The sequence below is a fragment of the Oculina patagonica genome, unplaced genomic scaffold, assembly GCF_052425735.1.
Source record: "Oculina patagonica isolate OP01 unplaced genomic scaffold, crgOcupat unplaced439, whole genome shotgun sequence".
Taxonomy (NCBI): domain Eukaryota; kingdom Metazoa; phylum Cnidaria; class Anthozoa; order Scleractinia; family Oculinidae; genus Oculina; species Oculina patagonica.
The window spans coordinates 1-11,808 of record NW_027558297.1 but is presented as its reverse complement, the minus strand read 5'-3'; the positions used below and the strand labels follow the sequence as shown (position 1 = coordinate 11,808).

Here is an 11,808-nt window from a genome sequence, read left to right as displayed (position 1 = left end):
TTTGAACTGTTCTTTTTCCTGTACATCTTTCGGAGGCTTTACGTTACTACCTATATGTAAATTAACCAAAGAAATAAATCAGTTAAGTTTCATCAAGAACACAACAACAAGCATCCCTGTACCTTTCACATTAAAGTCACCTTTAAAGGGGGGATATGACGAGCCATGTACATGTATGTACACTGTAGACTTGTAAACAGGCATAAACTTTTTACCAAACTTGTATTTACTTACTAGCATATGCAAACCCAAGGAAGGCAAAAACAGGAGCTTTGGGCCCACAACCTCTCAACAGGCGAGTTGTTGCCATTCCTGTGAATAAAATAAAGATGAGATTATAGGGCCTGGGTTAAATAGGAACCCTTAAAAGGGGAAAAATCAAGGTCCAAAATTAAAAGAGTTTGTATGATCTTAACTGCCATATGATAATGGGCATACAAACCAGTTACAAAATGAAATTCAAGGAAACTTACGCCTTAACGAGGCTGCCTGAGTATATGATCCTAGCCTGGTAGTGAACCCCCTCCATACACCTCTCGCCAGCACACTTGCATCATTCTGTGAAGCTCGGGAAGCAAGCACTAACTGTTTGGTTGAAGCACTGTGGCCCTCTCTGATTTCAACACCGCCGCGACGGCCTGACTTTGCTGCAACCTTTCCTGATCCTTTAAATTATAAAACAGCAGATCACATTAACCACTGGACAAATTAATTTTGCAAAACACACGAATCGAAACCAAAAGTGCTGCATGGCGTCAAAACAAAACCCGAGGTTAGTTTTACCTTTGTCAGGAAGCTGCTTAAAAAGAGACCGAAACAAAGAACGGCCAAATCGGATGACCGACATTTGCTTGAAGAGTCTTTAAAACCTTCACATCTTCTAGTAGACTAGGAGAACTACATTTCGACCTCCAAGAAACCTACGCATTAGTCAGCACAACTGCTACTGCTCGCTACTGCTCATAATAACATGAAGGCTCGGCTACCAAGGTGGCTGGCGTGGTTGCCGAGCAATGCTTCCCCTGGCGCGTGGCCAGTACTTCGTGTAAGACTACCCTAAAAATTATGGCTCGGGACATTACACCTAGTCTTACACCAGGTACAAACCGTGACCCTCGTGCACTGATACAAAAATTATGACAATTCTTTATAAAAACTAACAATGTCTGACGATGAAGATGGTGCTCCGCTGGTTAAAAAACAAAGGATTGTGTTTGGCAGTCTTGAAGCTGTAGAAAGAGAGCGTTTGGCTGCTGGGCCTTCCAATGAGAACGATGACAAAGAGGAAGATGATGAGCAAGAAGGCGAAGACATCGGAGTGTCGGCGGCTGTTCTTGCTGGAATTAGAGCTGGAAATATAAATATCACCGTTGGTAAGTGGTTAATAATAATACTGGAGGTCATAGATGAGCTAGGGATCACAGTAACCCTTACAATTCTATTCTGTAAGTCTGGAATCGTGCTCCCTCGCCTGGCCACACGGTAATAAAGTTTTTATCTTATCTTATCTCTGCCAAAGCAAAGGGGCTAAACTGTAGAATACCGGGCCACTAATTTGCATCTCATTGAATTTGAATGGTTCCTTTTGTTTCTGTATGCTTCGTTCTTTAAAGCGTTCAGAGATATGTAAATAAGTGGCCCGGTATTGTAAAATCGCTCCCGGGCAAGATGAGGTAAACCCGGCATTGAGATTGGCTACCCGAACAGGCAAGATGGGCCTATCTTGCCCGTTCAGGATTGCCCGCATGATTTTCCTACAAATACCAATGGGCACTAACAGTACGCCTTTATTGGCGGATCTGTTTCTTCACACTTTCGAGTACGATTTCATGCTCAAAACTATGAAGCAAGACATGCCAAAGGCCGTCACATTCAGCAACACCTTTCACTGTATTGACGATTTATTCAGCATTAATAACAAGAATTTCGGCTCTTCTATCAGCGATATCTAACCGTCGGAACTGGAACTGAAGGATACTACACTACCGTCAACAGAGGTGTGTTATCTCTACACTAAAATCAGTTATGGAGGTAACAACACACCCTTCCATACCAGCATCTACGACAAGAGAGATGACTTCACATTTCAGATTGTAAATTTTCCTCATATGGACAGCAACATTCCAGCCAATCCGGCCTATGATGTTTATATATGTCAATTGGTGAGATATGCCAGGATATGCACATCCAAGATGGACTTTACATAAAGACTCTGATGTCTTTCTTCACGTCTTCTTCAGCAAGGCTTCAAATCGGCGTTGCTTCTTAAATCATTTAATAAATTCTTCAAACGCAACGGCTCTTTATTTTAAAAAATATGGTGCTACAATAAGAGAGTTAAGATCGGCAGTTCATTGTTAAAAACCATCAAAGTATCCTTTGCTTGATTGTAGTTTTTATATCATTTTAGTAATCCTAGTTTCTCTGTTCACACACTGTTTCATTTCACTATACCAGTAATTATGTAGGTGTGCAAAAAGTCTTGTGCTTGTGATATAATGCACACGCTTCGCTTAATTTATTTGATGTGTGGGCTAAGTTCGTAATTTAACGGTTTACATTTATTTACATTATTTTCCTTATTATTTTGTTTTGTCTGTAACTGTGCTCACATCGTGGGTGGCTCCTTCTAAAATGTTCTGCAATAAGTATAGGATTTAATGTGTAGTTCCATAAATTATCCATACCTCACCCACAGAAGGGATTTTCCCTAAAACCCCCAACCCCTTCTGGAAATTCCAATTAAGCTTTATATATTTCCTTCAAATTTTTGGTCTCTGAGCCCCCACCCCACCCTCTGGTATTTCCAATCCCTTCTGTGGGGGGAGTATGGACATTCTCTGGAACCACACAATGGAGCCGAAACCAATATATTGTGGAATTGCACGCATTTTAGGCACCCTACTGATGAGTGGTTACGGCAATTAGATATTTTTAGGAGCACCATTACGTTGACCAAGCTTGTTCGGTCAAGATGGCAGGATGTTGGCCTCTTTCTTTTTTTTCCTGCGTATTCATGGACCTCAACTTCGTCTCATACCATAAACACAGAAATAAAGAACTTGGCCAATATCCTGCCATCTTGGCCTCACTCTTGGTCAATAACCCATTTATATGCATGGCTGTGGGTACATTGTATCTAAGATGACATGTGCAGTTGCATTTTTTTTTTTTTTGCATTGGGATTTTTTATTTTCGTGTGAGTAAGGATCACAAAATGTTCTTGTATGCTCATCTAAAAAATAGGAGAATACCTAGAGCTGTCTGAAGACCACAGCAGTGAGAGACATCAGGAACTGTTAGCAGAATTTGAGAGAAGGAAAAAGGTAATTTCACCTTGATATGTTTGTTACTAATGTAACCATACTTATAATGTAATGTCCCTGTTCTTCACAAAATACTACAGTTAGAGCAGTTTTCAACTGAGTGCCGTTAAGCCAAAAGCAAAGTAATTACTCTGGCCAACCACAAAGTACACAAACAATCCAGTGAACCTATCAAAACTCAAAGCAAATACATGTGTGAATGAGTCACAATTGGTTTTGATTTTAGTTCTGATTGGCTAAGAAAGTGGCACAAGATTTTTAAACCAATCACTAAGCGTAGTAATGCAAACCAAAGCAAATGCAAATTGCTGACTAACTATAATACTCGATACTCAAGTGAAAACTGCTCTATGGAATTTTATTTTAATTTTTTTCAAAGTCGTTATGCAGGCAACTCCAGACTGTCAGTCAGTCGGGAGTCTGGGATGAGAAAGAAAAATTGAGTTAACTACTGATAAAATTAGTGAAATCTTTACATTATTATTGGTAGATATATTGTATGCTTTCTAGACTGGCTTTGACTGTAATTGTATACAGGGCTAAAAAGTAACCTGCTTTCTTACAGGAACTGTCAAATCCCCCCCCAAAAAACTTAAGTGCATGTACCTGTTAAACAATTTTTAACAACTGAATTTTGTAAAGAAGCTTTTAAACATGTTTAAGGTTTGTTCATAGTGTACATGTACCTGATAAACAAGATACATAATGCAAGGGGAAATGTTTTATTGCTAGGCTCGTGCAATCACTGTACCAACAGATGACGCTTCAGTTAAAGCAAGACTCCGGGAGATTGGTGAACCAATAAGTAAGCAAATGTTTTGTAGTACAGTTATAAATTGTATTTGGATTTAGCACACACTATTTCTCTTTGGTCATTCATAATTTAATTTCTCATTGCTGAATAAATGTACATGTCGTGGTTCAGTTTTAACCTTGGTTCAAATTTTATTTTCCTTTGTTTTAATCTCATTATCATACATTACGACACCAAAAAAAAACCAAAGGAAAGCAAAATTTGAACCGAGGATAAAATTGAACCACAACATACACAATCAGGTGCATTACACTGTACTTGTGATAAGTCTAAATCTTAACCTTTATTATGTTTTCTTTGCAGCTCTATTTGGGGAAGGTCCCCCAGAAAGAAGAGACAGATTAAGAAAACTTTTGTCAGAACTAGGTAAGAAATGAAAAAAAAAAAATGATCAGGTTTGTACATTATGATTGTATGCATGCAAAACTGTACCTGAATTTCTCTTCTCTCACTAAGGTGAAGATGTACCCATTGGCAAAAAGGAAGAGGTGGAAAAATCAAAACATGAACCAGTAAGTAATTTAATATCTGTAAAATGTATTAATAAATACAATGTAATTTATTATTACATCGACTTTTATTATCTTTTTATTATAATCTTTGTCAGATTATCAGGTAACCCCAACAGTTGCTGTTTGGCACTGAATGGTCACCAACACTGGCAAACTTTTTTTTTTCACGAAATGCAGACACTATACACTATACAGTCGAAGCTCTCTTAATGAACACTCTCCTAGGTGGACAGCTCTACTAACGGCCCCCGTGTTTGAAACCCTGTTTTAACTCCCATACAAACTCTATATTTTTACATTCTCGTAAGCGGACATTCCCGTTAGCAGCGGCAGACACTTTCAGAGATCAGGACTTAGACTTTTTTTTTTGTTTTAATGCTCCCGTAAGCGGACACCCCAAAGAAAATCCTATTAATAACCTCTATATCTTGCTTTTTTATTAATCAACTTCACATCACCGTTCGTCACAATGATTTTACAGTAATTACAGTACCATATTTCAGTGTTTGTTTTGTCGTCATCCACCTCTGTCCGTTATTGTTAGCCTGGCAAGTTCCCATAAGGGGCCATCTATCCCCTATAACCCTAGTGGCCGTGGTTCTCGTAAGCGGCCAGCTCCAGTTACGGACACTTTTTTCGCGTCCCAAGGGTGTCCGCTTACGAGAGCTTCGACTGTATACACTATACACTTTATACTGTACATAACATTTTTGCTTCACATGGTAAAAAGAACAGTCACATTTTCAAATGATTTAAATTAGAACTGTTCATTTATTGCTCTTGTTATTCTAGGAAGTTGAAGAAGAAGTATGGTATCATGAAGGTTCTCCTGAGCTTAAAATAGCTCGTTTCTGGGTTGCCAAGTACTCTTTACCTCGGTATGTTGATGTCTTTTTCAGGGAACTTAAGTGTGAAAATTCTTTGATTTAATTCACTCAAACATTCAACCAGCCAACCAGTTAGTCTGTCTGTCCATGCGACCAACTGTCCACCCATCTGTGTTTCTGACTGAATGCATGAAACCATCTGGCTGTTTGTCTGTCCATCCATCCATCTAGTCAGTCAGTCAGTCAGTCAGTCAGTCAGTCAGTCAGTCAAGTTAATGTAATTTTATCCATTTTTCTGAGTATCTTCATCCCCATTTGGTTTCACAGAGCTTGTGAAAGATTAAAACAAGCGCGTATCCAGCAAGCAAGACCTGATCCAGAAAAAGCTGCCAAGATGCAGGAGTTACATCGCAAACTACGGGTTTGTTTACATAATGTTTTGTATACTGAAAAGAAGGAAGATGCATAAAGAATCATTTTTGCCAATGATTACATTTGGCCAGCAAAAACAAAAAAACAACAACTACTTACTGACAAGCTGTCCAGAATTTATACAAATAGTTGTAACCTATTATGTAAGGGAGAAGTGACTTCCTTTTCTTGATGCCTTTTTTTTTCTTTTTGTTTTTACTTGTAACTTCAGTTTGCATCTTAAATAAAGAATGTATATTATGAAATGTGGTATTTAATTGTTATGTTTTCCCTAAAATATTAGGGTCTGAACAACTTTTGCAGTCAGATTGGTGATGATAGACCACTGTCCTTCTGTCAGTTTTCTCCAGACTCAAACATGTTAGCCACTGCCTCTTGGTGGGTACTACAATTTTAGTTTGATTTTTGTCCATAATTTTTGCACCCTATTGAAGAATTTAGCTAGATCTCCAAATAAAAGTATTTGTGATAAATATATAACATGGACTGTTTTTTCTTTTAGTTTCTAAGTTATTTTAGTACCGTATTATTTGCGAATAAGAAAGTGGATAGAGAGTATTTGTTTGTTTGTTTGTTTATCTATATTAGGAGTGGATTATGTAAACTTTGGTCAATTCCTGACTGTGAGCCAATAGCAGTTTTACGAGGTAAAACCTTCCACTTAATGCATAATTAAGAAAATATTTTACAGTCAATTATAACAAAAGGCTATTTAAACACCAGCCCTCTTCAATATGGTTACTTATTGTTCACGAAATCAGTGACTGATGATTTGAAATACCTGTAAGCCCCTATCCCTTTTTTGCCCCCACCCCTTCAAAAGGCCTTGGAAAGAAATCAGACCCTCCCCCAACATTGAAGGATTTAAGGTGTATATGTATGTGTTGCAGTTAATTTTTGATCTCAGTTAATTTTTTATTTTAACTACAGTGTAGTTAGTTTTTTTCTAACTATTTTTTTACTAGGTTAATAAGTAGAAAGAGTAATACACATCTTCCCTCCCTTGATGTCTCATAACTGAGTTTACTCTCATACCCCCCCCCCCCCCCCCCCCCCCACACACACACACACAACCTCCAACCCATTTGTCAAAGTTAATTTTGAGTTTGGCCAATTATTTTGAAAGGCCTGTGATATTTCACCTGCACTTCATACCAGCCATGACCAACAACCATGCTTTCAGAGGATGATGTTTGCAATACAGTAATGAAGTTCTTGTGTGGTTGCAGGTCACAATGAGCGGGTTGGTTCAATTGTGTTTCACCCTCAAGCCACACTGTCATTAGATGAAACTGGGCCTTGTATGGCCTCATGTGATGCAGATGGTGTTGTGCTCCTATGGTCTCTCAACATGTAAGGAACTGTTCTTTGATATTTTACATCACCAAGGTGCCTATTTACTTGGGGAAGGCAAAGGGTTTAGGGCAAGAAGATGTCTGTCGACTATGCCTTTTTTTGCACTCTTTGTTCTATGCGCTGCTCTCCAACTATTTTATTTTATTTTTTATTTTATTTATTTATTTTTTTATTGCAAAACACACACAGAACGTTCTTACAAGGTGACATGTTCACTACTAATTACTTACTACACAAGGCTTTACTAATGACCTACTATACAAAGCCTTATTACTTACTATACAAAGCTTACTCTACTTACAGTACAATACACTGCTTACACTACCTACATAACAATTAAATTGTTTACAACACACTACTTACAATACAATACTCAATTTCTTAAAATTTAATATTTATACTTATAACAGCGCAACTAACTGAACACCCTTGAGCAAGTTGTTAGTGCCACAAAGGGGGTGGCTTGGGTGCATCCTGCACAGTATGCCATACCCTCAGGTTCGATCTTCAGGTCTAACTCATGATCAACCAATTACATCAGTTACACCTGTGTGGCTACAAGTGGACAAAAAAAACAACAACAACAAAACAAAAATGTGCATTATAATATCAAAGATATTATCTGATCATCTCATTCGACTCTAACTAGTTGTATAAACAAGAAACTCAGAGAATCAAACATACCGGTATAAGTGAATCTTGTAAACCACTGACATTACCTACAATGCAATTTGTTTTAACGTTAGGTGGGAAAAAGCATGCAAGTACTAGTTGAAAAAAAATACATTGTAGAAGGAAAGATAATCAATATCTTTGACTAATTTTTCTAGGGAAACACCACTTGCAAACATAGAGGGACATGAAAAGCGGGTATCCCGTGTAGCTTATCATCCTTCTGGACGATTTCTAGCCTCTTGTTGGTAAGGGGTTTTACTGTATCTTTTGATTTTTTTTCTGTCTCAGTTGAAAAATGAACTCTTTCACTCCCAGAGTCCAGCCTGATGTACTTTGTTTCCTGTATATCAGTGAAAATGTCATCATTTCTGTTATTTATGTTGGAATATAAAATTAATCAATAAATAAATTTATGTGGACTTCGTAGTTTTGATCACTCATGGAGACTGTGGGATCTTGAACAGCTAAAGGAAGTTCTTCATCAGGTTAGTTGTTCTTTTTATAAATTAATGCTAAGAATTTGCAGCATTTATGAATAGTGCTAAGTCAAAGTGTAAAAGGAATTCTTTTAATTTTTTTTATTAGACAAAATCTTATTTATTTACTTTTATTATAAACACATACACTAATGGGTTATCGTTAATATTTTTTATCATAGGAGGGTCACTCAAGAGAGGTGTACAACATCGCATTTCAGGTCGACGGTTCACTTGCAGCCACATGGTATGACTCTTCTTTTGATGTTTTGTTTGTTGTTTCTTTTCTTTTGCAATGGTTTTAACTGAAGGACTGCATGAATAAAAGCTCTTGCAACTTTTTAGTAATAATAACTTTATTTTTGTAAAAACATAAAAGTAGCCGAAGGAAACAATCCGTTTTTTTTCCAGTGGACTTGACGGCCGGGGTCTGGTGTGGGACCTCAGGACGGGTCAGTGTATTATGCCCCTGGATGGACATCTGAAAAAGGTCCTTGGAATAGACTTTGCACCTGATGGGTGAGTAGGAAAAACGATAAGTGACTCGACCGAAACAAGACAACACGCGAATAACGAGAAGTAACTCAAAAGAAACGAGACAACTCGCAAGAAACGAGATGTGACTTGAGAAAAAACTACAAGTAACCTGAGAGAAAAGAGATTTGGCTGAAGATTGCCTGCAAACGGTTTTACCCCTGTTGTTTCACGGTGTTATGAAACAAATGGCGAAAATCCTTTGAAACAACGTTCGCAGGCTAGGCTCGACGAGAAAAACAAGACCAGAATGGGGAATTACTTTTTAAAGATAGCGTCTGTTTCGAGGCTCATTCTTGTGTAATGAAGTTGAAGTTGTGAAAAAAACCCTCTGTGTTTCAGATATCGCATAGCCACTGGCAGTGAAGATCAAAAGATCATGATGTGGGACTTGAGGAAAAGACAAAGTGTATACACCATCCCGGCTCACACTAACCTTATATCGCACGTCAAGTTTCACGGTGAGCCTTGCTATCAACATAACGATTCTCCCTACCGGTATGGTTCCATACAGTTCATTTGGCTGTGAGAAAATGACTGTGTACGCTTTAATATTAAAACGTGTTGTCGATCGATATATTTTTAGTACATTTTCTCTTTGTATGGATATTTGAAAAGAAATTAGATGTAAAGCTCTCGATGTTACATATGTACGTTCCAGTGCTGGTTATTTGCCTCAACAAAGGCCATTTCCAACTGTTTTAAAGGTTTTTATCTCAGCTAAAGCGTTTCGTTTCGTTTTGCAGATGACTTCCTGACATCGGCGTCCTACGACACAACGATTAAGGTGAGAGCACTGAGAGTAAGAAATTGACGTTGTTATTGTCCAAGTCACTATGCACTTTTCTTTTTACAACAACAGTAACAAAATAACAGACATTAGGAAAGACCATGTGACCGTGGTAGCCCGGACTAACCGTTATTCTCAATTTTAAAATATTAACGAAACCACTTGTGCGGAATTTTTTCTACCTGGTGTTAGCTCCAGGGATCTCGTCTGCTTAAGCTTGGTTTTTACTAGCAACGCAAGCCATGCGCAAGCATAAGTAGTTTGTTTCAAGTGAAAACGAACGTCGACATAAGCAGAAGCACATTAGCATGAGAATACGATGCTTAGTTACAGGGCTAAATTGCTCAGACGCGGGGGAATATGGAACGAGTGTTTTTATTGAGCAGACACGGCCAGACGTAAATGTCCTTGTGCTAATGCGACGTTTTCACATGGCATAACGCGAACGCAAGCACAAGTGCAAGCACAATAAAAAGAAGAATATGGATCCTTGTGCTTGTGCTTGTGTCGAGGCCGTTTCCACGGTGAAATAAGAGCTGTTATGCTTGCGTGTGTGATTGTGCTTGTGCTTGCATCGGTAGTGAAAACCAGGCTTTATCTCAGTTGATTGTTCTTGTTCTTTTTACCTCTTTTGCCAAGTTACACTCTCTGCCTCGATAGTTAGGATATCCCCCCTCCTTCCTCCCCTTTCGCTTTGCCTTCAACACTGTCTTGCGATTTCCTGCCTAGGCTCAATTTGGGCTCCCATATCTTAATTCCGCTAAGGCAGTGAGTAGTTTTTATCTCTTTTGTCTTACTTTTTTAAGAAAGGTAGCTAACAGCCTGCTGCATTTCCAGGTGTGGTCTCACCCAGGATGGGCGCCGCTCAAGACTCTGACCGGTCATGAACAGAAGATCAGCTGTGTTGATGTTTCACCGGGTCTGTATTCTGTGTTTACAAATTTCTTTATGGGTTTGTTCATGGTTAACAAGAATTTTAAAACTCGTTTGCTAATTTATTAGAATGTTTTGTCACTGATTCACTATAAATAGAGAGCTTACACACAGACGGTCACAGACGTGTTGGAGCCACGGACGGCAACTGGAAGGCGACTGTTATTGTTTTTTGGGCATCCTCACAGGCCCGTAGGGTGGGGAGGGGGGTTCGAGGGGTTCAAACGAACCCCCAAAAATTTATGAAATCGGCAATTTTTAAGCGATTGAAAAGATAAAAAAAAAAATTACACAAAACAATCAAAAGACTGTGACCGGTCGATTACATGGACGACTACCTTCCTTGCCAGGATTATCGGAGGAAGCCGCAACATTTTGGCACTATAATAAGAAGTTCTAATCTTTTGGGTTGGTTAATTGATGTTCGTCTTGCTTTCCACCATATATTGTAGTGGCGCCCGCGGCAATCACTGAACTAGCGTTAGTTGGCTGAGTAAGCAAGCATGCACATTTGTTGTTTTGTGGATTTCTGGACAAAGCTCTTTGTCTAAGACAGTGTGTAAGCATTGCAAAATAATCCTAACCAAAATTTCTGAAAGTTATAGAATTACCTCCGGGAACAAACATATATTCTGCACTTGCTAAGACGTGGAACATGTTCAGTAGTTGTTTCCAAAATACAGTAATTGTATAACATGTGAGATAATTCATCATTTTTTCAATTTCTTGTCCACTCATCCACCCTGCATGTTTTAATCAAGTTTGTATTTTGAAAACTGTCTAAATGCACCTACTCATTTGTGAACATTTCAGAATTTTTTTAGAACGAAAATTACTTTCCGAAGAGCTAATATTGAAGGAAAATGCATCCCACCTCAGGAATGATGTCAAAATGAAGGAAATGGCATTTGAGAGAACCTGGGGGCATGCCCCAAGATCCCTAGAGGCTCCAGCGCTAAAAAATACCTCCCCAAAAATAAAAGAACCCCCTTCAACAGAATCCACCCTACGGGCCTGCCTCACCTCCTCGCCTGTTACAGGCAAAAAAGTCGATAATACACGCCAAAGAAGAGAAAAATCGACTTCCGGTTGCTGTCGTGGTTATATCATTAGAACGCGACAGTGGTTGAGCC

The 11,808-nt window shown here is 38.6% G+C and overlaps 2 protein-coding genes across 2 annotated transcripts; one reads left to right on the top strand and one right to left on the bottom strand.

The window, feature by feature from the left end:
* Positions 1–5: 5 nt before the first annotated feature.
* Positions 6–940, bottom strand: LOC144640737 (uncharacterized; the record flags this gene model as incomplete). The annotated part of the gene is made up of 4 exons (XM_078499820.1): positions 784–940; positions 474–665; positions 235–312; positions 6–50 (listed from the first exon to the last, which is right to left on the bottom strand). Coding segments are annotated over exons 1-4 (379 nt in total), but the record flags the coding sequence as incomplete, so codon positions are not given.
* Positions 941–1,049: 109 nt separating this feature from the next.
* On the top strand, positions 1,050–11,607 carry LOC144640735 (U4/U6 small nuclear ribonucleoprotein Prp4-like). The gene is made up of 17 exons (XM_078499819.1): positions 1,050–1,373; positions 3,247–3,326; positions 4,059–4,131; positions 4,444–4,506; positions 4,597–4,652; positions 5,445–5,530; positions 5,807–5,900; positions 6,195–6,289; positions 6,500–6,558; positions 7,141–7,264; positions 8,098–8,187; positions 8,370–8,427; positions 8,601–8,665; positions 8,830–8,937; positions 9,295–9,413; positions 9,699–9,739; positions 10,580–11,607. The coding sequence occupies exons 1-17, from the start codon at positions 1,163–1,165 to the stop codon at positions 10,742–10,744; spliced, it is 1,587 nt and encodes a 528-aa protein (XP_078355945.1). The 5' UTR covers positions 1,050–1,162; the 3' UTR covers positions 10,745–11,607.
* Positions 11,608–11,808: the final 201 nt, after the last annotated feature.

Excerpts from the sequence above, each read along its gene's own strand:
- LOC144640735 (XM_078499819.1), top strand. The coding sequence starts at position 1,163 with ATGTCTGACGATGAAGATGGTGCTCCGCTGGTTAAAAAACAAAGGATT. Across the intron at positions 3,327-4,058 it reads AATTTGAGAGAAGGAAAAAG|GCTCGTGCAATCACTGTACC; the intron begins GTAATTTCACCT and ends TTTTATTGCTAG. Across the intron at positions 6,559-7,140 it reads GCCAATAGCAGTTTTACGAG|GTCACAATGAGCGGGTTGGT; the intron begins GTAAAACCTTCC and ends GTGTGGTTGCAG.